General features: G+C 35.4%; 1 protein-coding gene across 2 annotated transcripts in view; it reads right to left on the reverse strand.

The window, feature by feature from the left end:
* Window positions 1–27,459, reverse strand: part of SamDC (S-adenosylmethionine decarboxylase) — a 50,397-nt gene that overhangs the window by 12,823 nt on the left and 10,115 nt on the right. Inside the window, exons 2-7 of one of the 2 annotated variants that reach the window (XM_081729385.1) lie at window positions 26,713–26,799; window positions 17,471–17,597; window positions 14,914–15,016; window positions 12,552–12,754; window positions 9,556–9,648; window positions 7,280–7,300 (exon numbers count right to left, since the gene is read on the reverse strand). In XM_081729385.1, the coding sequence (XP_081585511.1) occupies window positions 7,280–7,300; window positions 9,556–9,648; window positions 12,552–12,754; window positions 14,914–15,016; window positions 17,471–17,597; window positions 26,713–26,799 (634 nt within the window). The remainder of the gene's footprint in view (window positions 1–7,279; window positions 7,301–9,555; window positions 9,649–12,551; window positions 12,755–14,913; window positions 15,017–17,470; window positions 17,598–26,712; window positions 26,800–27,459) is intronic. The other variant, XM_081729387.1, reaches the window with a different exon arrangement.

Here is a 27,459-nt window from a genome sequence, read left to right on the forward strand (position 1 = left end):
GCAATTGAATCTAATACGCCATTAAAGATGAATGATCTTCTCATTTAACATGTCAAGAATCCCGAAATAAGGGTTCATACAATACCTAATTAGAATGAAAGATGTCGGGTAGTGACTTCTTGCAATAAATGAAATACTAATAAAAATATATAGCACAAACGTACAGTTTACGAGTGCAGGAAGTTAGTAAGGGTAAGTTTGAATTTGAATTTGAGTTTGAATTTCTCTAGTAAATATAACTATATAAGAGGGTGCTAGTGATAATTATTACAACTAAAAATTTGTAGTGAATTCTATGGGACAAGTTTTCTTCATTCCGTGCTAAAACCACAATTAATATTGAATCTGTTTTTTATTTTTACTTTCGTAAAATATCGAAGACTGACAACGTTTAATATTTAGTAAGACGCGTTTTTCAGTATCAGTAGGAACAAAATATATTATCCCATAATTATTTATCTGCACTTTCCACACATTTTCCTCAGGCAATAATAACGAATTTAGAAAAAAATATATATCTAAAAGATTTTTATTTTTGCATCCTGCAATTATACGAAACTCTTAAAGTAACATAAAGCTTAACGTCCCACATTATGTTCCAAGCTTTTTGGATCAAAAGATCAAATATATTTCAGTCAAAAATTTTCTTATACGCCTTATATCTGGAGAATTCCACATAGTGTAGCCAAACTCAAAATACTACTCAGTTCAGTACGATGTGCTTATTCCGTTTTAAAAAAATAATAAAACCTCCATTTAGGGGCCGTTCAAAAATTTTGTGGTCTATAATCAAAAACAAAAAAAAATCCAATAAATTTTCTTGTGGGCCTATATCTGGAGAACTACATACAATATAGCCAAACCCAAACTATCACTTAACTCAGTATGATGTGCTTATTCCGTAAAAAATATAAAAACTCGATTTAGGGGCCATCCAAAAATTTTGTGACCCCTGATCCAAAAACTAATTATTGGCGAAATGGTAAATGCTATCCACTAAAAGCTGATATGACCTAGAATCTGATCACTTTTGCTTCACAGAGCATGCTTCAGCATTGACTCATCTTACTAAGTGGTATCTCTACCTTAAATCGCGAAATTCGAATAATCACTACGTCGTTGAGTTGATTTTGAGTTTAAAGTCCCTTTCAGCAGCGAGGCTATACGAGATGGAGTCATTACATCGTCTAGAAATTCTATCATCACACTCCCCGAAGTCATGTCTACAATAGCCCTTCGCATCTAACTTCGGAAATAAAGTCTAGGATTTAAAATCAAATAGTTCGTAATTAAGATTCAAATCCCATTTTAGCGGTAGGTCAGCCTCGTGTAACAAACTGGATATTAAACTTCCCTCATTTAACATTTACATCTTATTTGTTCTTGAGAATGACTTGTAAGCCAATTGATTCATAATACGAAAATGTAAGGAATATTTAAGTTTTTCATACCTCCATGTTTCCTGCAGACAGGATATAGTGCACAAACATTTGCAATATTTCAAAAACTACTTGGTTTTCTTTCTTCCAGCAGTAAACACATACTTTTTCCACATGATCCACTAGCAGACGCGCCCGGCTTTGCATGGAAAGAATAATTTTTATACACAATATCTGAAAATAAGGAATCAAGTAGAGGCTTTTGACGTTGGCCTTGTCGATTCCCGGGCTAACTGACATGCATGCTCTTGTTTAAACTTGGGCTTAAGTCATCAGGGCTGTTACCAGTCAACTCAGCGATCTCCAAAACTATGGATTCGATACTAATATTGGTCGATTTTTATTATCTTTACATGTCACCCCATTCCACTTCCAGGACGATTGGAGTTTTTTACCCCCAAAGTATTTTATCCAGATTCTATGTCATATCTATATGTTTACTTGTTTCTAAATATGAATTTGCATGCCGAATTTTAATTTCCTAAGAGGAGCTTTTTTTTTTTATGACTTTTAAACGAAGTCTTCCCTTTGAGCTTCGACTAGTCTCACGGAATTCTAAATAGCCTACGGTCTCTTCCAGACTTTGATATCTTTTATACAATTACTTAGAAGAACGCCACGTCAACGGTGTAGCTTTGCATACTGGACTAACATATATTCATTTTTATATAAAATAAAATAACTTAATACTTTTGGCATAAATTTTGTGCCCCCAATATCCCATAGGATGCGCACTTTAATCAAAGAGATTATAAAAGCCCAGCTTAAGGTAGGTTGTAACTGTTTTTATTTCAAATAGATCAGCTCTTCTCCCGTGATGCGATTAGAAGGAACAACAGACAACGTAGCTTTCTGTGTGAATAAAAAAAAAAAAAAAACTTTCTTCCCATTAAAATGGAATTTTCTGAAAACGTTCGGATACATTTTAACTTATTTTAATAATGAGTTTACATACTGAGTTATATGTTCTTATCATGAAGGTATCGTGAAATACTGTATTTTTGGTGTAAATTATAAACCACCTCTCATCCATTGAACCTCTTTCCCAGCTTAGGGTAAGACCAAAAAATACTAAATATTCTACGATCTCTATCATGGAGTTACTTTCAAGTATGTCAAGCCAACACTGTAGCTACGTATATTGGTCAAACATACAAATAACTATTTTTCATATATTTTAAACCGCCTCTTCCCCTTTGAACCTCATCATCCCCCCTTAGGATAAGCATCAAATAATTCTAAATAGTTTGTGGTCTCTTCCAGACTTTGGTTTCTTCGGACTTCTTTGGTTACTCTGAAGTATCCCAAGCCAATGATGTGTGTGTATATATACCGGACAAACATCCAAACATCCCTTTTATACGCAAGATTACAGCTTTTTATGTTTAAAAACATATTTACAAAAACCTTTGCTTAACCCATTTTGTGGGATTGCTTTGTTACTATTATTATTATTATTATTATTATTATTATTATTATTATTATATACAATTTATTAAGAACAAAGTCATTCAATTTATTTACACTCTATCATATTCTTTACTATGTTTCTATAGGTCAATACCATTAAAAAACTAAATATATTTTATAGATTCAATTACATCTATTACCTTGTAATTTACAAAAGTTTTGAGTACCTTCCAGAAAATGCACACATCTAAGGAATCTCATTAATAAAATACATAAAAAATGGAAACATGCGAACATGCGTAGAAAGTAACAATCTCTACTGTCGAAAGATTTTTTTTTTTTTTTTTAATTTATTAATATTGTCGATTCTTATGCACTTTGTGTTCAAGGATCATATGGGGAGTGAAATTTTAAGACAATTACACTTTTTAGCTGAAATAGCATATCCTTAAACTCTTACAACATTGCTCAGTAGCATTTTTCTGTTCTAAGGCGCTGTGTGTTTTATTCCTAACATATCGTCAAAATTTTAAATCGTATTCACTTCGCTTTTTCAAATAAATTGTTAACGTTCTTAACGCAACCAAAGAATGTAGTGAAACCTTCAGAAAGTCTTTAAAATTTCCTATGTATTTAATAATATCTGGTAGTGACTGTTTTAGACCCTGTACGCAGAGTTGAACATGCTGTAAAATGAGTTTTTTTTTTTTTTTTTTTTTTTTTTTTATAGAAAAACAGTATATTTCATACGTAAAAATTCTCAGTTTTTGCTTCTTCATCATAGTACTTACATTTTAAATCTCGAATCGGTAGGTTACAGGGAGTAAGGGTGCTCTTTAAATGCACGTCTATCTAAGAGCACATCTATTGATATTGCAGTATCTATGCATGTCTTTTATCTCTTAAGATATCTATAAAGCTACTAATTTCTTTGTTCATATTTACTTGAAGACCGAAATTGACGCATTTTTAATCATATTAAGAAGATAACTGGAATCTTTACTTCGCTGATTGCACTGTAGATTGAAACACTTTATAAATTCATTTTGTACTTTTGGGAAAAGGATACTCAAATTGTAAAACCCAAGTGTCTGAGCAAGAAGCAACAAAAAAGAAAAGGGAAAAACTCAAATTACATCGAGCAAGACTGGAGCAGACACTTCAAAAGATGTTTAAAGCGTATAAGAGAAAAGAAGAAGTGTCCAAAAGAGACTTATCAAAATACATGTCTAAAGGACATTCAAATTGTGTTGAAATATTTAATTATTGGACGAAAATTGAAGTATAAGGTAAGTCACGTTTATTACAAATAAGTCTCCTATAGCTTGAATCACTAGATTTTTACTGACATTTTTTTTAAAACTATTTAGTTTCTTCAGCATGTTATGAAGCATAAAAATACCGGTAAAAAAAAAAGTCAAGCTCCAAAATGTGATTCAAACATTAGTGTACTTGAAGATATTTTATCCACCATAGGGTTTATGTGATATCACTAACAATGAAATGCCTCCCTTTGGCATCAACCAATAATAAAGGGTAACTGTAACCAAAGGCTCAAGTCGAAACTGAGTGCAATATCTTTGCTTCTTATTTTGAGATAAGTTAATAATAAAATATTTTGGATGCAACTCAAATATTATGATTAACCATTATCCCTCTTTCTATTCTGCTCATGTTAAGGAAGCTTGATTTCATTCGTGGTATAGGCCTAACAGCAGAATAAGTACAAATTTAATTCTTACTAGGAATCATGAAAGAATGTTAATACTATTAATATAGTAACAGTAATTAGTAAGAGAAAAGCAATTTGTATGTCGAAAATTAGGAAAATAACAGCGATATGGAAAAATCGAGGAGAGGAGGAAATACGAGCGGATTCAAAGGCAGATTTTTTCACGATTATATATATATATATATATAGTATGGCGCTAAATTCGTTATACAAAAGCAGAGGAGTGATTCCTGAGAGTAAAACAAACAAAACAGTTCCAATAAACATAGAGCGAAAACCCTATCGTTTACGTGTTATAGGCTACCGAAAACATGAGAAAATGAATTCTAAAGGTCCATAGCTCCAAAACTATGGGACCTACCGTAGTCGGGTCAAGACTTCACTTAAAAACTAGTATTTGCCCTATCGAAATATCCATATTTCAGAATCCTAAGGTGTTCACACAACAATTTTTATAGTGGGAGTTTGACTACGGGCCTATGATATAAAGTACTCTCCAACTATTTCCATTAAAACTGTTGCGTGAGTACCTTAGAATTCTAAAACATGTACTTTTGGATAGGGCACACATTAGTTGCTAAGTAAAGTCTTGACCTGACTATAGTAGGTCCCATAGTTTGGAGCTATGAACCTTTAAAATTCATTTTTTCATGTTTTCGGCAGCCTATAACACGTGAACTATGAGGTTTTCGCCCTTTTTATTGGAACCTTTTTGACTGTATTACTCTCAGGAATCACTTCTCTGCTTTTGTGCAACGAATTTAGCGCCATACTGTATATATAGGGCGCAAACTTTCTGGTCGCTAGGTCGCCATTGGCGACTAGAAATTTAGAGCTGGCGACCAGTATTCAGTGGAAATAATTTCTGTCTAAACTTACAGGGTTGCCCAGCTTCTGTTTTGCACGAAAATAATTGTCATTGAGTGAGAGAAAACACAGAATGTGAAGTCTTCACAACGGACACGGAGAGCGTTACACAAACGTGAAGTCTTAAGGTAAGATTTTTTTTTTAACATGTATATGAATTATCCAATTCAAAATTGATTATCGTGAATCTAACTGTCTGGTTTTGAAATTTTATGCCCTGAAGTAATCTCTTTCTTTGAAAAACCAAAGGCCCGGAAGGGGAAGGGGACGACTCTCATAATTTGTACGTGAGAGAAAATGGCGACAACCAGTTTTGAATTCGTGAGTGCGTCTGACTCTGAAATTTTGCGCAGTGATATAATATGTATATATATATAGTAATGTTGACATAATCATGACGGCAAGACAAAAAATGATGGCTAATGTTGCGGCTGTTATAATAATTTTGTTAATTACCTACTTCGTTAATTAGATTTTTTTTTCGGACTGAAGTCAAATGTACTTATACAGGGTGTTTCAAAACAACACCGACAACGTTTGGGAGGTGATTCCTGACACAAAGATAAGACGAAAAGTATAGACAAACCTGGGTGCACAAATGCTTCTTTTCGGAGTTATAGGCTGCCGAAAGCATGAAAAATTGAATTTTACAGGTCTACAGCTCCACAACTATGGGACCTACCGTAGTCGGGTCAAGACTTCACTTAGGAACTACTTTGTGTTCTATCCAAAAATCCATGTTTCAGAATCCGAAGGTACTCAGGCAACAATTTTTATAGAGGGAATTTGCCTACGGGTATATAATTTGAAGTACTCACCAACTACCTCTATAAAAATTATTGGGAAAGTACCACAGGATTCTGAAACATGGATTTTTGGATAGAACACAAAGTAGTTCCCAAGTGAAGTCTTGACACGACTACGGTAGGTCCCATAGTTTTGGAGCTATGGACCTTCAAAGTTCAATTTTTTATGCTTTCGGCAGCCTATAACTCTAAAAGGAAGCATCTGTGCATCCAGGTTGGTGTATACTTTTCGTCTTATCTTGATGTCAGGAATCACCTCCCAAACGCTGTCGGTGTTGTTTTGAAACACCCTGTATATTAAGTAGGCTAACCTCCTCATCAAATAACAGAAACATACAGAAAGAGTCATACAACGTCTACAAAATGTAAATATCATGCAGCAATTTCAAATCCAAAATTATGTGTAGGGAAGAAAATGAAATCTTGAAGTTTTACGTTCCACGGTTGTGCTGGCTAGGCTAAAGCAGACAGTGATGATGAAAAATGGTGGAATGAAGAATGTGGGAGGAAACGGGGAACTCCGAGAAAACACACGCACATGGTGTTTGTCCACCACAAAGTTCACTTTGCGTGAGCTCAGATGGAACCAAGAATCCTAGGCACCAGAGGAGAACGCTCTACCACTGAGCCACCGTGGCCCCTGATGTAGGGAAGAAATGTGTGAGATGAACTAAATAGTCGGATTTTATTAATTGAAATAGCAATGTTAATGTAAAGAAATCAGCCACTGCTGACGATGATGGAGATGTCCATTGGAAAGGTTGGCATTAATGTATATTTAGACACATTACTAAGTTTAATTAGATAGTGTTACAGGTGCGATTTGACTATACATTTTTTTCTTTCTTCATTGCAAGTAAAGATCCTGCACAGCTCAATTTTCACTATTCTACCGCTAATTAATGTTATCCCAATTACCTAAAGAAATAAGACTGAATGATGAACAACACAAATTTAAGTCATGTTGGGAACAGAACTAACAACATGCAATGCACTACTAAACATGCAATTTTCACACTACTTACGGAGGCCAGCTCGGGGCCACCCTAAAGAAAAATCATGAAAAACTTGTATCACACACTTGAATACTGTACAAATTAATTAACAGTACAATACATCTTTCTTCTCTCTCTTAGCTGACCACTTTCTCGTCGAATGTTTTACAATCAATTTAAGGGAAGTACAGCAATTCAGTTGAAAACGTACCACAAAAGCTATTGATTGTTTTTAATTTAATTAGATTTCCCTCAAGTGAGGAGAAAACAGGAAATACTCGAGTTTTTTCCATATGCAAATAAATATTCTAAATTCCCCTTCATGCTTCTACAGGTTACTAGTTAAATTATGAAAAGCTGCTTATATATATAATCAACCTTTCTTGCAGTGTTGTATATTTTATATTAATAGACTACGATATTTTCCTTGTTGCATTGGCTTTAAGATGCACACCAAAATATAAGCAATTCATTGTTTACAGTGAGATACAGTAAATTCTGACAAGGGACCATTCCGATTTGGTGAATTCAGTTGCTGAAAATAATTGCTAGCACTGGATTCAGAACCTAAAGAAACAGAGAAAAAGAGGGCGTTTAGTGGCAGACCATTTACAAGTTGGGAGATAAACGTGGGCAAAGTGTAAAGATAGAACGTAGAAAATGTCTAGAAATGCCATGTTAATTTTGAAACGAGTGGAAGAATTGAGGTCAAATGTTGGATATGAGGAATCCATGTAGAGCTCCATTGAACAGCCGTAATGTGAACATGCTTTAACTGCCAACTGTACGTAACTGGTTGTAAGAAGAGTCACCAGTGTTACAACCGGCACGTTTTGTTCGAGGAGTCATTAATATATTAGAACTCTGAGTAGGATAGGTGTCTGTGCAAGCTACCACGCCAGCATTCATCTAGTGAAACTACTTTACGTTGCAAACATCCTTCTTGATGTTCCAGGATTCGATTCTCTCTCTTTCTACCCCTCGTACATACAACGTGCTCATGGACCGTACTACAGGATCTCTAGTTCCTCATTCACGTCACTTCAACGACAGTATTGATACATTGCCACAGCGTGGAACGGCTCCTGTTACAGAGGTCTCAAACTGTATTGGCCACTATTAATTTCAATAGACGTTGTGCGTCAAGAGTCATATGTCACATGACTCCTTTCCGTATATTCTTCTTTTGCTAAGTCCAACATGGCGACTTTCCAGATGCCCCCCCATGATTCACATTACGCCTATTCAGTGGAGCTCTACATGCATTCCTCATATTAAACATTTGAGCTCAATCCTTCTACTCATTTCAAAACTAACATGGAATTTCTAGACAGATTGTACGTTCTATCTTCGCATTTTGTTCTCATTTATCTCCTACTTGTATACGGTTTACCACTAAACATCCTCTTTTTCTGTTTCGATTGTTGCTGAATCCAGTGCCAGCAATAATTTTCAGCAAACTGAATTCACCAAATCGGAATGGTCCCTTGTGAGTATTCATGATAATATATATATAAGGCCTTACTGTTACTTAAAGAGTTAATACGATGAATACTGATGATAAAATTGCATTCACTGAAGCTTCTAAATGTAAGTTCATACAGACACTACGTTTCAATGACTTTGTGTCATCTTCACTATGCGTAATGCTGCTTGTAGAATTACATATTTTTTATTGGCAGTATTCCCAATTGTATCCCTTTACAGTTTCAACAAGACTATACAATCTCGGGAATACATACCGTAGTTTAATATTATGCGATTCTCTTTTCTGAGCGATTATTGCACTTCAATTAAAATTTAAATCCTGGAAACTTACGTATTGCTTCTGAATTGACTCAACATTATACACAAAAGAATCCTGAAATTCTGAATTACTTGCATCACATACATTTATTCTTTGTTAATTGCTAATTTCTAAACTCAAATGATGCACACAATATAATGAAAGTTATATAGAAATATGGACATTTCATTTGTACTCATTATCTGTTACTTATATATCAATTGAATTTTAAGAAGCGCAGCCTCATACTCAGATCACCAAAAAATTCAGGGTCTGCGTACGAGACAGTAATGAGACTGTTTAACTGCAGTTAGACTTTACAAAAATATTTGCTATCAAAGAGGTTTGAAATTGAAGTAAAGAAGGATATAGTTTTTTAATGATCACACAGAAAGCATAAGAGAATCAGTGTTTTTAAATGACGTATTTCCCTTTGCTTTGCTTATATCTATCGCATTGTATGATGAAACCCGAGTCAAACACTAAGACAGAATTTTAACGAAAACAAAATGTTGCTTACATTCTTGGAAATGCCGTTCATGGAATATCCACAAGGCTCAAACAAGTAATCATCTATCATCATGTTTGGAAGCAGCTTATCAATGCCCGATTTCTGAAAGAAAAATAGTTCACACATATTACATGCTGACCCAACAATAACTGGAAATTCGTACCATTGACATATCGAAGGCCATAGATTAAAAATGTTTCATTGCACCTATTGTTTGCTAGAAATATTTATATAATGTGCAAAATCAACTACAACGTTATTAAAAGTGGAAACATGAAAATGAAATCAAGATTCGAAGTCGGGTGTTCAGCTTACTGTGCTGAAGCGTTAACTAGTACGTTACCCTATCCGCTCCCTGAACATTCTTCTATCCTTGATACCGTTTGCTCAACTACTCAGACAATACGGACATATAGCGAGTAGCTTAAAGCTTTCAATGTAGTGGTTAATGCGTCGGTGATAAGCAGAAGACCTGGATCCGAATCCCGGTCCAGTCATGCATTTTTTCACTCTGTATATCATTAAATTCGCACCTACAGGGGAGTTGGTGTAACGCAGACAATCGGAAACAACAATGTTGTTCACTACAAACTCAGACTCAAATTGAGGTATAGTCTCTTGGCATAGCGAAATTTAGAGGTCGAAAAGGACAATAAATAAATAGTAATAATTTGAGCATTAAAATATTTAGTACTCGTAGAAATCTTAGATCTACCATCACCAACTTTCCTAATGAACCTGTGACAAAGTCAGGATATTTCGATCAGAATTATGCCCAGCTACAGAAAAAAGAGAGAGAAAGAGAGAGAGAAACTTATATATATACTGTGCTATCTACCTCAACATTACAAAACCTCAAATGTATCAACTTTCCACGACTCCTGTCTGACATGTATTTGTTGAACGTGAGCGAGTGTAATTATTTCCATCCTACGTCCCTACATACATATACACTATTAAACCATTCTGATTGAATGGCCAATATATATGCAAGTGTTAACCTTAAACAGTATATATAGGCTCTGCAAGACCCCAGTAAAGATTTATACAGACAGCGCATGCATTTCCGTGGAGTTAAGACGTTACACAGTAGGGTCATTTCGTTTCCCTGTGTTGTTGCTGGTAACGGACATGGTGTATTTCTCTCCGTTTAACAACAGGACATTATTTGGGATCACAAAATGCAACTTTCATACAGACAGTTATTAGAGGACGATGTGTGGCAAATGTTGTATTATACATTGTTGTTGTTATAAATGAAAAAAAAGGTTGAAAATAAATGTTATGAATAGTATTAATCTAACAAATGTGTATAAATGTAACACATGTGGAAGAAACAATTTCGACTCGGAAACCATTGGAAATCGTGGGAATAGGTAGAAGTCTCCCAGACCCCATGTATACTGTATTATTTCTTTGGTCCTACGTATACTGTCTCGAGTTAATTCGAATATCCTATGCTCAAATGCAGTATCTATCATCTTCCCTAAAGGGCGATATTCAATAATTTTCGATATACCTATATTCCAATGTCCACGATAGTGTGACGTCAGAAAATACCAGGAAACCAACAGGCCATAATTAGTTAACTGGAGGACGAGACTAGTAACGTGGTCCTGTAATGCAGCTCTTGAAGACGAGATCGTGTGGTGGGAAACGGCTTATGAGTTTATTTTTGCGTGATGGTCTATGCACACACAAATGCACCGGATGGTAGTGGTTTGGTGCCCACGTTACTAGTTGATCCTAACCTTTCATATCCTCTTTGCTACGTAAGAACCTTGGTAAATTAGGAAAGAAGCTCAAAAAAGTTAACTGAGGGATAAACGAGACTTCATAAAACCCAGCTACAACATATTTACATCTATTTTGTTCTCTTAAAATATACTATATACTAAGATGATTATGCTGATTGTTGGTTTAGCGTTCCTTTCAGCAGCGAGGCTATTTGAGACGTTGATCTACTGATTAACTGGGAATCCGAACCACATAAGCTCTCGCTGGGAAGCGAACCCGAGACTCCCATGCCAAAGGCGCGTACGCGAACAACTTAGCCACGAAGAAGCTCTATATAAGAAGAGATATCATTTTAAAAAATATACAGAGTCCGCCAGAAAAATGTATACACTCTTTGCCATCCTGTATCAGGATACTGGCATTGACAACTGTTCTGAAATTTAAGTATGTTGTAGTATGTTTCCTCGCCCAACAGATGTCGTCATTGTCAAATGTTTTCAGTTAAAATTATGTTGTAGTACGGTTTTTCGCTCAACGGACGTCAGTACTGTCAAGCATGGTTAGTGAGAAAGAAAATGGCAGGAGCACGCTTGACGCTCGAGCAGCGTAAGTACGTTTTGAAGTGTTGTATCAGGTTTAGGAATGTCATCGAAGTGCAGTGTCAGTGGTGAGGGGAGTTTGGCACTGAACTACCAATCAACACGCCTAACAATCAAACTCATTGTTGATAAGTTTGAGGCGCATGGAACAACGAACGGTCTCTGCAGCTACAGCAGTCAATGTGTCAATAGGGACCGATGCACATACCTCTATAAGCTTCTGGCGAAGATTCTCGAGCGTCCCAACTGAAAACAATTGACAATCCCGACATCTGTTGGGCGAAAAACAGTACAACATACATAAATTTTAGAACAATTTTCAATGCCAGTATCCTGATACAAGATGACAGAGTGTATACATTTTTTCTGGCGAACTATTAATTTCATATTAAAGAACGCCTACTTAGAAAGGATTACGTACTACCACTACTGATTATTTTACATTTTGTTTCTTTGTCCTGAGGATGAAAATACTTTTGCTTCAAATACAATACATTGATTTTTTGTATTATATGCTGCTAAGAAAACTTCAAGTAGGATTCTATTACAGTTTCTAAAACTCTCATACCTAAATACCTACAATATTTCTTATCTATCCTAATACACTCGATAGATACAACAAGTCTTAACTAAAAAATAATGTTGTACATACACTATTTATTTATTTACCTGGGTAGCCTCCGCAGCCGAGGATGACTCCTCCCGCGTGAAGATATGCATAATCTGTGGATCCAGATCAGTCATTAAGATCTCCAGAGTTTGATCAGGTTCATTCACTCCACGACGAGCTCCACGCCCACCGTGCAGCGGATTTAGGGTATAGAGATACCAGCAATCACGATTCACAGTACCCAAACAATATGCTGCTCCATCTGCAAGGAAATAAATTTCACAGTTGAAGAGAAAACTACTTACTCGAAATTCAAGAATTCAACCGTTATATACAGTATATTACAGTTATGGTTTAATAAGGTGTGCTTATCGTTTAAAAAATTATTTAAAAATATTACATTTATTTCACTGGGCTGTTCATATTTACTCAATAAGAAAAGAAAAAAACACCATTACCAGTCTGTTCAAGATTTCCAATATTACGTTTCAAATTGTTTTGGAGTTCTTCTGGTATATTAAAGAAAGTATATATATATATATATATAAAAGAGTACCGATAACTCATCAAAACCCATTATACTATGATACATTGGGTTGTATACTTTAAATATAGCTTTGTAAAAACCCAAGGGTAATGTACTGATAGGCGAATATGCGTCCATTCAAATTGGGCAAACTAGAGATACAGCTAGTAGAACTTCTACGTAAAAGACAGTGAAATGCAGTGACTGTCCCGTAGAAATTGCAAACACCTTGTTGAAACGTAATGTGCGGACTACGTTATTTTATGAGTGGAAATTTGAGCAGCACGAAACCAGTATATTTGTGACAAACTCAACACAGCGTTTGGATCATGAATCAATATGTAGGAATATTAGTCCTGAAAATGATATTCTCAACACACTTAAGAAACACTATGAGGGCCGGAGTGGAATGAAATCAATGTGAAACGGTGCGGAAGCTTGCTGCAAAGATGAACTTTTCACCAAAAGCTATTTCCAACTATCTGATGGCCAAAGAAAAGGTGAAAAAGGATGTAACAGAGTGTGCCACACCACTTTGGAGAACAGCACAAGCAGTAGCAATTGGAAGCATTTTCGTCCCTCAGTTTAAGGTACAAGATTGAGACATCGATGCATCATATCATGATGTGCGATGAGAAATGGATTGTGTATAACAAACTCAGCAGGTTAGAGCAGTGGTTGGATGCCAAAGAACCACGTCTCAAGAAGGCTAAATCACCTCTCCATGCAAAGTTGCCGCTACAGTGCACTATAACCATCTGGATCCTGGTCAACCCATCATAGCACATCATATTGTAAAGGAAACACTCTTATCCACCAGAAGTTATGCCAGCAGCAGCCCTTGTTGCCAACAGAAAATAAAATGAAATCTAACGGTTATGCCGGTTAGGCTAAAGAAGACGATGATAAGAAATGAATGAAATGGTGGAATGAATAATGTGGGAGGAAACGGGAGAACCCCGAGAAAACACACGACCACGGTGTTTGTCCACCACAAAGTCCACACGGCACGAGCTGGGGTCGAACCAGGGACCCCAAACACCGGAGGTGAACGCTCTACTACTGAGCCACCGCGCCCTTGTTGCCAACAGAAAAATATCACTCATCTTGCATGATAATGATAGCTCACATGTGGCAAGAACAACTTTCGCACGCCTTCATGAGTTGGGATAGGAAATCTTCCCACATCCACCACAAAGCCCTGCGGACAACCATTTGTTTCCGGCCCTACAGGCACATTTTGATGGAAAATACTTCGAAAAATGCATATTTTATATATATATATATAATTATTATTATTATTATTATTATTATTATTAGAAAATCCATATCATATCGGTTTCTTGCATTATATGCTGTTTTTTGTTTCGCAGTTTTTACCACTTATAGATCTCAAGGCTTCTTTCGTAATATGAAGAACCTGGAATCGCCGCCATAGAAAATTATTTTGATTAAATATATGCTTTGATCAACTTATTGCTGTTTTATTTTGTATCCTTAAAATCACAGTTTACAACAATAATTATAGCGTGCAAACAACAGTTCACAATTATCTTCATGCTGTCATCGATACTCTCCTATTTACTTTCATTAATACATAAGAAGAAGAGTTTCAGAAGAACTTAAAACATAGTATAAGAATATAATAAAATCTTTACCCTTTTGGTGCCTTTTATTCATTCCATTCTTAATATTTCACCCTCCAATGATGCTGAGATCTTCGTTCGAGGTAATAGTTTTTAGAGAAAGAAAAAAAACTAAAAATGCTTACATGGTTCTAGATGGTAAACATTAATTAAAAGTAAAATTCAAAATTACAGTTCGAATTAGGTGAAACAAAAATTACGACCAAAAGAAGAACATTTTCAAATAATAAAACTAATTAAAATAAGTACCTTGGAAGAAGTCATCAAGCAAGGCCACTTCTTGTTCAAAGCTTCTGTGAGGCCCCAGTTGAAGATCTGGTCTTCGGAAATTCTTCCGGGAATAAAACACGTCCTGCGAATAAACAATCTCTTAAAAAATATGTTTGGGAATTTCTTATTTATGGAATTTTTTTTCCTTTTTTTTCCCTGGACTCTTAAGTTGTGTGGTTTTATAATTATCTTACTTACATTTCACTCACATTCGCTTCTGTGATCTTATTCCGAGGAATGAATTTTTTGAGGTCAAATCTTGAACTTCTCTCATCCTTCACGATATTTTAGCATTCTTCACGTTATATTTATTTATTCTGTAGTATGTATTCCTTTTTCCAAATCTTTATTCTCTCATTTGTTTTTATGCTTGTTACCTTACTACTGAAGACGGAACTAGCTTGTTCCGATAAGTGTGGAAAATGCTTGATTTCCCGACGAGATTTTTTGGTAAGTAACCAAATTTTTGCTAATTTGAATCATCCTCTCATGCGCCATCATCTCTCCCACTTCTACTTATATTTTAATTCTTTACGAAAGGAAGAACGAATGGTTCATTTCAAGCCTATAATCATATTGCATGCGGTGTAATCTATAAAACCACTGTACAAAATACACATACATCATTATGAACAGTCGTTGAGACTATTTAAAATGCATGTTCGTGTCTAACAGGTTACAACTGTCAAGAAATTTTGGTAAGTGGCAACACTGAAATAACAAATCAAAATGTACGCACTACAAGATTTGACTTCAAAGAATTTGTTTCCTCGAAGAAGCGTATAGAAGAAAGAAAAGGGGGGAAAAGCGAAATGTAAGGAAAACAATGAAAGGACCACACAAATTACGGCAAAAAAGAAAAAAAAATTATATATATTAATAATTATACAATTTACTTCCCCATAATTTCACTTTTACATTGCTGACATTATGGAAAACCTCATGCAAATAATCTGTCAAAGTCGAACCCATCCTTCATACAGTATTCGTTGAAAAGAGAAGGCAACTTTCCCAGTGGTCAACAGTAATACCAACCTCAAAATGTCTTTCTCTACTCTCATTCCTGAGCAACATACTCGTATATAGTGTTCGAAGAAAGGCTTCAACTGGATGTAAAGTATATTATGTTTACTTCCTTGTATTGTCGAACCTGAAGAAGTCATCCTAATCAATTTATTTTGAATAACAATACTATTCAAATTGATTGATTTAAAAAAAAAAAAAAAAGGAAAAGAAAGAAAGCAAGAAAGAAAAAGAAAAAAGTTAATATTCAAAACTTAAACTAGATAAATGTCCCGAAAGAGGAGGTAAATGAACAATAATATACTTGTTAGCGATACTATACATTGTTGAAGCGCGTAATCTTTCTTCTCAGTAATTTCAACCCAAACAATAGGAGTAGAAGTATCTCCAACGAAACACACACTAAATTCTATATAACTATGAGTGAAGTTAATAAATTTTTACTGAACATGTATTCTATAAAGTCGGACAGAATACACTCTCTCATTAATGACCTACCTCCCAACTTCACAAAACTGAGACGACTGCAACTCCTCAGAAAAAAATACACTATATTCGAACAAAATGTTTTTTTTCTTCTGTACGAGAGTTGTCATATATACATTTTAATCATTAGAGGAGGAGAAGGTAATTGAGTTCTCATATTTGATTGACTTCAACTCCAAGTAGTAGAGATTATGTGAAAACCTCAATAATCACATTGTGTCAAAATCTAGTAATTCTTACGAAAGTTATGTAATTTTTTTTTTTTTTTTTTTTTTTTTTTTTTTTTTTTTTTTTTAATCCAGGAGAAAGTTCTCTCGTTTTAGACTGATTTTAAAACCAAGCAGAAGCAATGTTTGTGAAGGTACAAAAAATATAAACCATACTCTATAAAAATCTAATATTTTTACAGAAGATACCATGGATACTTTTTTTTTTTAAATCAAAAGGGGGAGGTATAATCCATCCACATTAGAGGAATGAGTTCACCGCAATATTAACTAAGTGAAGACTTAGGTTGTGCATAAATTTCAACAATAATACTCTGGAACAAAATTTAACCATTACATTAAAGCACAATTATCGCTAACAATATTAATCTTATCACTAAAACCGTTACGTTTTTCAATACTACTGTAATAACGTGGAGCCTACTGCATCACTGAATTGCTCCTTTTCTTTACTATCGAATGAGCGATTTTCTTCGATTCTTTCATTCTTTTCATTTATTTTTATTCTTCAGAACAGAGTAACTATTTGTTTTTTCGTATTATAATTGGGGAAAATTAAACATATTCTTTATTTCTTCATTAAAACTAAAGCAAGAAGAGTAAATTCAGAGGCAAAAAAAGAAAAAGTAATAAGCCTTTGTATCTCTACTTAAATTAAATGAATTATTCTTTTAATATTACTACACATGCATTTATTGTATTTATTACAAATAATAATAATAATAATAATAATAATAATAATAATAATAATAATAATAATAATAATAATAATAATAATAATAAAGGAAAACTAAACACACCTCTACTTCATCAAATCCAGCATACTGTTTTACCAACATCAGCAATGGCTTCAAGCAATGCAAGGGAGTTGTAGTCCCACATGTCTTTAGAATGAAACGCCTTCGAGCAACGAACATGCTGCTTTCACTGCAAGAGAAGCATAAATTACGTATATAGGACACCTGAAAAAAGCAATAAATTTCTTTAAAATATTACGTCACCAGTGAAGTGGGATTACTGAACAAGTACTTCTGTATTTTTTTTTTTTTTTTTTTTTTTTTTTTTTTTTTTTTTTTTTTTTTTTTTTTAAAGTTAGTTAGTTTGTTTATGTTTTTCTGGAACACTAAGGTTGACAAACTATTAAAGTGGATTTCGAACCAGGAACGGGGGTTGAATTCTGTAGAGTTGGTGGATAAACATACCATCATGCAAGTTCAATCCTTACAGTATAACCCGTTCCCCACCATAATATCTTGCCTCCAAGAAAGCTGCATTATATGCCCGCATCATTGGTTCCATCTACAAATTCTATAGAATGAATAAAATGTTTTATAAGGATGTCTCAAAACTCCCTTGACATGGGGTAACTCTTATCATCAGAGTTACAACAAAATGTAAGAGGGGGAGATCGTCTCCAAACATGATGTTTTCAATCTAAAATGAAGGTTTTCTTTATTTATTTTAAATCGGACGAGCCGTTTGGACTGTACACTCTTTATGCGCCCAATGGTAAATGAAAATGAAACGTTGTCATTTACCTGGACCCACAACATAAGTGAATGAAGTTACTGTCTTCTACGTACGTTAACGTGTCGACGGAGGCCAGCCCCCATTTCAAACAGTACCTCCATTCACTTATGTTATGGGCCCAAGTAAATGACAACGTTGCATTTTCACTTAACATTGGGCCCATAAAGAGTGTACAGTCCAAACGGCTCGTCCGATTTAAAAAAAAAAAAAATCCTTCACTTTAGACTAAAAACATCATATTTGGAGCAGAGCCCTGCACGGGTCGGGCGCGCCCGGTTGGGCCCGGTGCCCGGCCCGGCCCGGCCCGACCCGTTTCAAGTAATATCAAACTGGACCGGGCCCTAACCGGGCCGGGAACATTTCGGGCCGAACCGGGCCGGGCACATATCGGGCCGAGCCGGGCCGGCCCGGCTCAGCCCGGATACTCTGAAAAGCGGTTCGGAAACTAATATTGTCAGCCTATTTGTTTTTTTTTTAATGTCCTCCACTACCTCTATTTTTGCCGTGTTCGTACGTTCTTACTGTCAGCCTATGTTATTCGTAATGTGTTAGGGAAACTGACTCTTTATTCAAGATTGCGATGTACTGGTAATACTATTACTATTACTACTTCTACTACTACTATTACTACTTCTACTATTACTACTACGACCACTGCTAATACTACTAGAACTACTACGGCTTCGCGTCAGAGTTGACATGTCTGGTGGTACCGAATTTACCTTCTCAATACAGAATAAAATGGAGAAATGCTAGTTATTATGGCCGGTCTGCGTAGAATGTGAACCGATGCTTGATCTACGAGGGATAACAGTGGGTCAGTAGAAAAAACACTCACATCTGGTGCTAGAAGTCGTCGGATCAATCCCTGCTCATGCTATGTGAGCTTTGTGGTGGACAAACACCGTGTGCGTGGGAGTTTCTGGGGTGGTCCCGCTTCCTCCCACTGTTTTCTTTCCACCAATTCATCCCATCATCATCCATACAGCCTGAGCCGTAGTTACCTAAAGAACGTATGGTAAAGTCAAGCACTTGACCTAGTAAGTAGAATTTGGTACGCTACCATTGGACCACGGAGGCCAAAACCATGAACTGGCGTGCTCATAAGATCAGTGTAATTTGTAGTAATGTTCAATTAGCAAGGCAAATATCGAATGGTGTTACATGTTCATGTATTGTTTATAGTATGATGCTACAAATATAACAAAATATAATGATCAAATAAATCACCAAGTCGCCAGGGTCGATTAGGTGTTCTTCGAACGGTGGCTCAGTGGTTGAGCGTTCACCTCTGGTGTATGGGGTCCCTGGTTTGATCCGAGCTCTCGCCAAGTAAACTTTGTGGTGGACAAACCCCGTGTGGGGGGTTCGCGGCGTTCTCCTGTTTCCTCCCACGTTATTCATTCCACTATTTCATTTATTTCTCATCATCATCGCCTCCTTTAGCCTAGTTGGCATAACTTGGAACTACCTACCAAGAAGAATAAACTAATGGATTGGGAAGATAGACATTCAGTCTCTGATGAATTTGATGATGAAGTAGACATCTACCTCAACATGTCATCATGTGTAAGAGAACTAGATATACTGCAGTGGTGGCAGCAACAAGAACAAACATTACCAAAATTGTGTAAATTAGCGCGTCAGTATCTCGTCATCCCTGCTTCAAGTGCGTCTACTGAAAGAGCTTTTAGTACTACAGGCTATATAGCTCAGGAACGGAGAAATTGATTTATTGATTTATTGACATATCAGGCACAGGCCTAATTACAGTGTTACATAGTATATACGTTATACAGATTATGTAGGTTAATAAAACTATTGGTAATAATTACATTCGGCTTACATAATTAATAAAATTCTTAAAACTACTTACATCCATTGCCAGTACAACAAGGTTGGAATTTTCTTTAACTAACTTATTGTAGGTTGCACTAGTTCTCCATATAGGAGATCTGCTTAATGTATTTTTCGAAGCAGTGCGCAATTTAGTGGATGGTACGTGGATACATATTTGGTCGTTAAGATCAGGACAGTCTATTTTGCCACGAAAGAAATTGTGTAAAAATAATAAATCAATATTTCTTCTCCTGAGTTCTATTGTTTCAAATTTAAAATTTTCAACAAGGTTAATGTAGCTTTCAAATTTCGGGTAGAATTTTGTTTTCTTAAGTGTAGGGCTTACGCTTAATCAAGAATGAGTATTTCTGTATATTAGGGTTCCATATATTACTACAATATTCTAATTTCGACCTGACGTATGCATAATACAGTACAATTAAAGTTTTGTCATTTTGGAAATCTTAACTGACTCGATAAACATATCCAAGATTTTTGTAGGCTTCTTTGCAAATAGTTTCAATATGTTGAATAAAGGATAATTTTGAATCAAAAATAACTCCCAAATCCCTTATAAAATCAAGCTTTTTCAGTTTTTCCCCTAAAGCTTGAGACTGTTGACTCTGTTTCCGTGCTATTCGATGCGCACAAGGGCATACAGTAAAGCGATGTTCATTTTGCACTATTGGTTTCTTAAGAAACCTTATATTTTCATTTTCTTAATATCAACTATCCCTTCTATTATATGTGATCTTAAGAGGCATTTATGATAGCTGATATCTATACATTTTTCATTCAGGGGACTTTTGAGGTATTTTTCGTTCAACAATGATATGTGTGAATTTTGTTTTGATTTACTGCCTCGCATTCCGTCATATAGCTCTGTTATTTTCTTGTTACGAACCGTTCCAGGAACACTTCATCGACCCTGGGGTCTGGGTGATTTTTTGATCATTGTTTTCTGTTATTATTATTGTAGCATCGAATTATAAAGAATACTGGAACATGTAACATGGTTTGGAATCTGCCGTGCTAATTGAACATTACTACAAATTGCGATGGTTTCGGCTTCCGTGGTCTAATGGTAGAGAACAAATTCTAATTAGTAGGTCAAGGACTTGACTTTCTCATATGTTCTTTAGGCAATTACAGCTCAGGACGTATGGATGATGATGGATGAATTGGTGGAGTGAAGGCAGTGGACGAAAACGGGCTAATCCGAAAACTCCCACGCTCACGGCGTTTGTCCACCACAAAGCTCACATAACACGAGGAGGGATCGATCCGACGACCTCTAGCACCAGATGTGAGTGCTTTACCTACTGAGCCACCGTTGCCCCTAGTCAAGCATCTGTTCGCATTCTACGCAGACTGATCATAATAACTAGTATTTCTTTGATTTTTTCTGTACTTAGATTGTAAAGTATGTACCACCAGACATGTCAACTGTGACGCGAAGTCGTAGCTGTTGTAGTAGCAGAAGTAGTAGTAGTAGTAGTAATAGTAATAGTAGTAGTAATAGTATGAATAATAATAATAATAATAATAATAATAATAATAATAATAATAATAATAATAATAATAGCAGTAGCAGTAGTAGTAATAATAAGAGTAGTAGAGGTACAGTATTTTACAGTCTTGAATAAAGAGTTAATTTCCCAAACACATTACGATTAACACAGGCTGCCAACATTAGTTTCCGATCCGTCTTTCACAGTGTTCGGGCCGGCCCGGTTCGGCCCGATATGTGCCCGGCCCGATTCGGCCCGGAATGTGCCCGGCCCGGTTACAGCCCGGCTCGAGATTCGGGCCGGGCCGGGTCGAGCCGGGCACAGAATTCAGATCCATCCGGGCCGGGCCGGGCCGTCTTCGGGCCTGGGTTTGCAGGGCTATGATTTGGAGACGGTTTCCCCTCTTACATTCTGTTGTAACTCTGATAACAAGAAAGATACCCTATGTCAGAGGACTTTTGAGACACCCTGTATGTAACTCATAATTAAATATAGATAGGTAGTTTTCGTAATTTTAATTAAATTACAACTCTTTCCTTATTTACAAGGATTTAAAAATCCAAGTGCCACATCTGCCAGCACATCAGATAAATTGTTTTTCTTTAAGAATAAATACAAATACATAATGCGTCTTTTACGCCGACACAGATGGATTATTTCAATTTAAGTAAGTAGTTCCGATCCTGTGTTGTGTATAATTTCTCTAGTTTCCTTATGGTGTATAACAGCATTCCGATTATATACAGTTCAGTGACTTCGCAAAGGTAGTTTTCAATACAATCGCTTTATTTCCACTTCCAAACTATGTATGCTTTTCTCTCGATGCATGAGCTACAAACAGTCCCACACACGTGTCTAATTCTACATTTTGTTAAGCAATATGGGCCATTCCATATGAAATCAACAAATCAAGGTGGCTCATGTGTTTTAGAATTTCTTCAAATTTTGTACAAATGTTGTGGTATCCTAACATAGCACTCCTGTCAAATTTTACAGCTCTACCTCAAAGGGGACTGCTGTAAGGAGCCATTCGAAATTTGGGGGGTTTGTGCAAAAAGCATCCAAGTCCGCCTTCGACTTAAAGTACTGAAACCGCTAGATCTCTGGAGATATTGAAGCTATTTGAAAATGGTTTTCACTAAAATATTCTTAGAATTTGTAGCATTTAAAACTTTGTACAAATAAACAAACTTCTCAAGTGGGCTTAAGCATATGAATTTTGCCATCAAAGAGTAAAAGAAGAAAAAATAATGTAAAAATTTGGCAACAATTTATGATAAAGGTCCTCCTAACACCAACCTCAAATTTTCAAAATACGTAGCTCTGGTGTTCGTCTTTAACATATCAACAAATTAGGAGGGTGTTTTTTGGTATGTTCAAGAAAAACAAAATATGACACAATGTAAGTTGAGGGCGGACTTAAGCACTTTTTGCGCAAAACCCCCAAATTTCAATGACTGTTTCTAATTTTCCGCGTTGAAAATATTTATAATTGTAAAGACTGAGGTGTTTGAATAAATGAGTTGTGCCAGAAATTTGAAACTTTAAGTACCATTGCTGAAGGGACTCGAGATTCTTTCATTAGTTCCAAAAGCATGGACGACTAAGAAAACAATTGAAACATTTCAAACAACTGAGTATCTCGTTCGTGCATTAAAAGAATTGACTCACTCAGAAGATATAAGTACAAACAATGGGTTCAAACTGACGGAACCCAAATGGAGACAATTATTCAAGAAACAGACGACTACATTTGAGATTTTTGTAGAAAAAAAATAAATAAATAAATTAGCGCAGCATCACTTCATAGCCAAATCCCAGAGCGACTACTTCAAATACACACAGTAGAGACTTTGGTGGCCGCGTGCAGCAACGAAGTTCAACTGTTGAACGAGGGTCATAACCAAGCTCGGTGAAAATGTCTGTTGCACCAACAACGTTCAAGGTTAAGTTTCGGTCAAATGGTGGATAAACTTGGTTTTAGCTTGAACGGCCAACTTCGTTGATCCAAGTCAGTCTGGTTACATTCAATAATGTCTTTTTATTTTACAACTAATGAAATTACATTTCTCGTGCTCGGAAAAATTTTTTGCTCGTGGTTTCATTATATTTTCCATCACAATTACGATCACTGAAATTAGACTACTGACAACTATATGCACACAATCTCGAAAGTCGAAACGACTATTTCGCGGTATGCTTTCTTCATTTGTTACGTGAAGATTAGAAACAAAAGACGACAACCAATCGGAGTCGATTTTACAAATTGACCTAAGTTTACTTAAACGAGATGTACTAAACTTCGACTTTCAATGGTGCAACAAAAGTGCTGGAACCACATTTAAACTTGAAAGTTTAATGTTGAACGCGTTTGAGTGAACGCTAGTTTAAACTTCGTTGGTGCACACGGCTATGGATGACAAATCATGTTTAATTACAGTTTATTTTTTGCTGCAAACTACTCCTGTATTATTCAAGATGAAGTTCAAGAGTAGCACTGTACCGACATTCTACTCAACTGTGCAACATTCTAATCTTTTTAAATGCAACATCCTAAGAGATCCTGTAACTTCAATTATCAAATGTTTCATTATGTTGTGTCAGTGATATGTTAAAGCACGACACAGCTACATTTTATGCTTTCCAAGTTATTCTTTTGAAGTATGTTAACTATGTTTTTCCTCAGAATAAACACGTTATCTACTTTGGAGATGGGTCAGAAGTCCGATATAAAGACTCTAAAAAATACTTTGTCAACTTGTGCCTGCATAAGTGATTTCGGACTCACTTGTGAGTGGAACTATTTTGCCACAAGTCACGGCAAATGTGTTTGCGATGACATAGTTGAGACGCTGAAATGTCTAGCGAGACATGCTATAGTTTACAGAGTCCACTGAATGACCGAATTGTTACTGTTACCGATTTCTTCGAATTTTGTCAAACTACAACCAATGTCAAACTATAACCAACTATAATCAAACGCTTTTTTATGCTGGAATATGTTGGAAATATTCGTCCAAAACTTCAAAAGAGATTGTAAAAGTCTAACGTTGCAAGAAATGCGTGAAATTCATCACTATGAACACATCAGCCTGTTGAAACTTGAAGTCAGTCGTGTATCTTCTTCAAAGTAGTGTATCTCATTCACTCTAAATACTTGAGCAGAATCGAAAGACATTAATCTTTTCATGTGAGCAATTTATTGCGTGTATTTCTGAAGAGAAATGGTGGATTAGAAAAATAGTTGAGAATTCACAAGAACATCGTGACTAATGTGAATTTCCTTCAACCCTGTAGACACAAGAAAATGTTTCTGTGGCCAAGAACATTTGAAACATGATGGATTCCATACGAAAACTCAATCATTAATATTGGAGTACCCAGTATTTCAACTGGTACTGGCAGAAATTACGGCATTTCTGAAAAAGAAATTTAAGCTACTGAAATTGGTGATAAGAGATCTTAGGCTCAATGTTTCAAATTGCTTACAATCAACCAAACATGTATATGTTACTATTTGTGTATTATATAACGATAGTTCACTACTGTTCAGAGTTTCTTTTGTTAAATCAAAGAGTACTATATAGGCTGCGTAGTAGGCACATATTGTTTAAAAATAACTTTATAAATTACATTTAAGGAAGGGTTTCTACCTTTTTTAAAAAAACAAAAAAAAAATTATTATTATAGGCATGCAAGTCGTATTACTAGAAAATTAAATAATATGAGACTTGAATTTTTTTCCCTTCAACATATCAAAAAACACCCTCCTAGTTTTTTAATATGATAAAAAAGAATACCAGAGCTACTTATTTTGAAAATTTGAGGTTGATGTTAGGTGGGCCTTTTTCAGAAATAATTAAAAAATTATGACATTATTTTCTCTTTGATGGTGAAATTTATATGCTTACTGACACTGAATCCAGCATTTCAGGGCACTTTATCACTGTGACTAAATTAAAGGTGTTTGCACGAATATTACGTCCTTTTTTAGAACCAGGTTTGGCTAAAATACCATGCTCCTTACTGATCTGAGCTTTACGAACGTGATACTCAGTTGTCCGAAATGTTTCAATAGTTCTCATAGTCGTCCATGATTTTGCAACTAATGACAGAATCCGAGTCCCTTCAGCAATGGTGCTTGAAGTTTCAGATTTCTGGCACAGTTCATTTATTCAATTACCTCACTCTCGACAATTTTAAACATTTGCAACACAGAAAATTGGAAACAGTCATTGGAAATTTGAGGGTTTTGTGCAAAAACTTCTTAAGTCCACCTCAACTTACATTGTTATATTTTGTTTTTCTTGAACATACCAAAAAGCACCGTCCTAATTTTTCAATATGTTAAAGAAGAACACCAGAGCTACTTATTTTGAAAATTTGAGGTTAACGTTAGATGGGCCTTTTTTATAAATAATTGCCAAATTTTGACATTGTTTCTTCTTTTCTCTCTCTCTCTCTCTCTCTCTCTCTCTCTCTCTCTCTCTTGATGGCAAAATTCATATGCTTAAGCCCACTTGAGAAGTTTATTTAAATGCTACAAATTCTAAGAATATTTTAGTGAAAACCATTTTCAAATAGCTTCAATATCTCCAGAGATCTAGCGGTTTTAGTACTTTAAGTCGAAGGCGGACTTAGGTGTTTTTTGCACAAACATACCAAATTTCGAATGACTCCTACAGCAGTCCCCTTTGAGGTAGAGCTGTAAAATTTGACAGTTGTGCTGTTAGGATACCACAACACATGCACAAATACATATAGAGCTTTTTTCCGTGTTTCTTCAATACTCCGCCATGCAATATTGAAAACATGAGGATATAATGAACTCTTGTGAATTTCAAACTTTCGCCAATAATTTTGATTATCTTCGTCGCAGCGCACAGTAAGGATGAGTTACGACTACAACAGTAGCAACTGAAATTATTAGCGTGGGTTTAAAATTTGGAAATCAGAAGTTATATTTCTATATGGTATAGCTTGTATTCTTGGTGTTCGATTACTAATTCGATATCTGCATACTAAAATTCTCCAGACTACAATGTTCACAACAGCATTTTCAAATGGTACTGAATCACATTTCTTGAGTTACTAACTTAAAGGCCAGTTTTCGGAAAGACTACAATTTATGATGAATTCTGTGTTTGATTTATAAAACTTACCTCAGGACATAGGCATCCAGCAATTCATTACGTGAGAAGCTTATGATCTCGCATCGAACAATCTTCAGGAGATTTTCCCATTTTTGTCTGAAAAAGGAACAATATTACACGTAAATGAATCTCACTTATATATTACAGTAAAAAAAAATTCTGAGGTAGTACGCTTATTAAGCGACCATGTCTTACTTTTAACTAAGAAACTAATATGGACAACAGGCATTCCATATTCAAAAGAGCTGAGTATAGCTGTATGATGGGTGAACGTCGAAAGTATCTCATACACTTCGTTTATCTATAATTATTAGCATCAGTCTGTAACAAGGCGAAAAGTATTGCATGTCGATACAGTGCGAAAGTTTTAAAATTCAAACAAAGTTCTCAAATTAGAACATTAAATTGAATTCGAATATCAGTGATCTTCGTAAACTGAGTTGGGATACTCTGAACTTATGTGTGTCTACTCCATGTGGTAATCATAGATACTAGCAACTATATTACATCTGATCTGACTAGTTTTCAGTGAAGCTAATAGCTAAATATTAAGTTTTATTGTATATTTAAATCTAGCAAAAATAAAGAATAACTTATTAGAACACTTTTATATATATAAAATATGTAATCGACGACGAAGACTAAGAACTAATGCCAACATCTTTATCAAATCACTGACGAAATCTTTTTATTACATAAAAATATACTATATACAGGGTGTTTGAAAACAACACCGACAACGTTTGGGAGGTGATT

This window comes from Thermobia domestica, chromosome 10 (genome assembly GCF_964235325.1).
Source record: "Thermobia domestica chromosome 10, izTheDome1.hap1.1, whole genome shotgun sequence".
In the NCBI taxonomy this organism is placed as follows: domain Eukaryota; kingdom Metazoa; phylum Arthropoda; class Insecta; order Zygentoma; family Lepismatidae; genus Thermobia; species Thermobia domestica.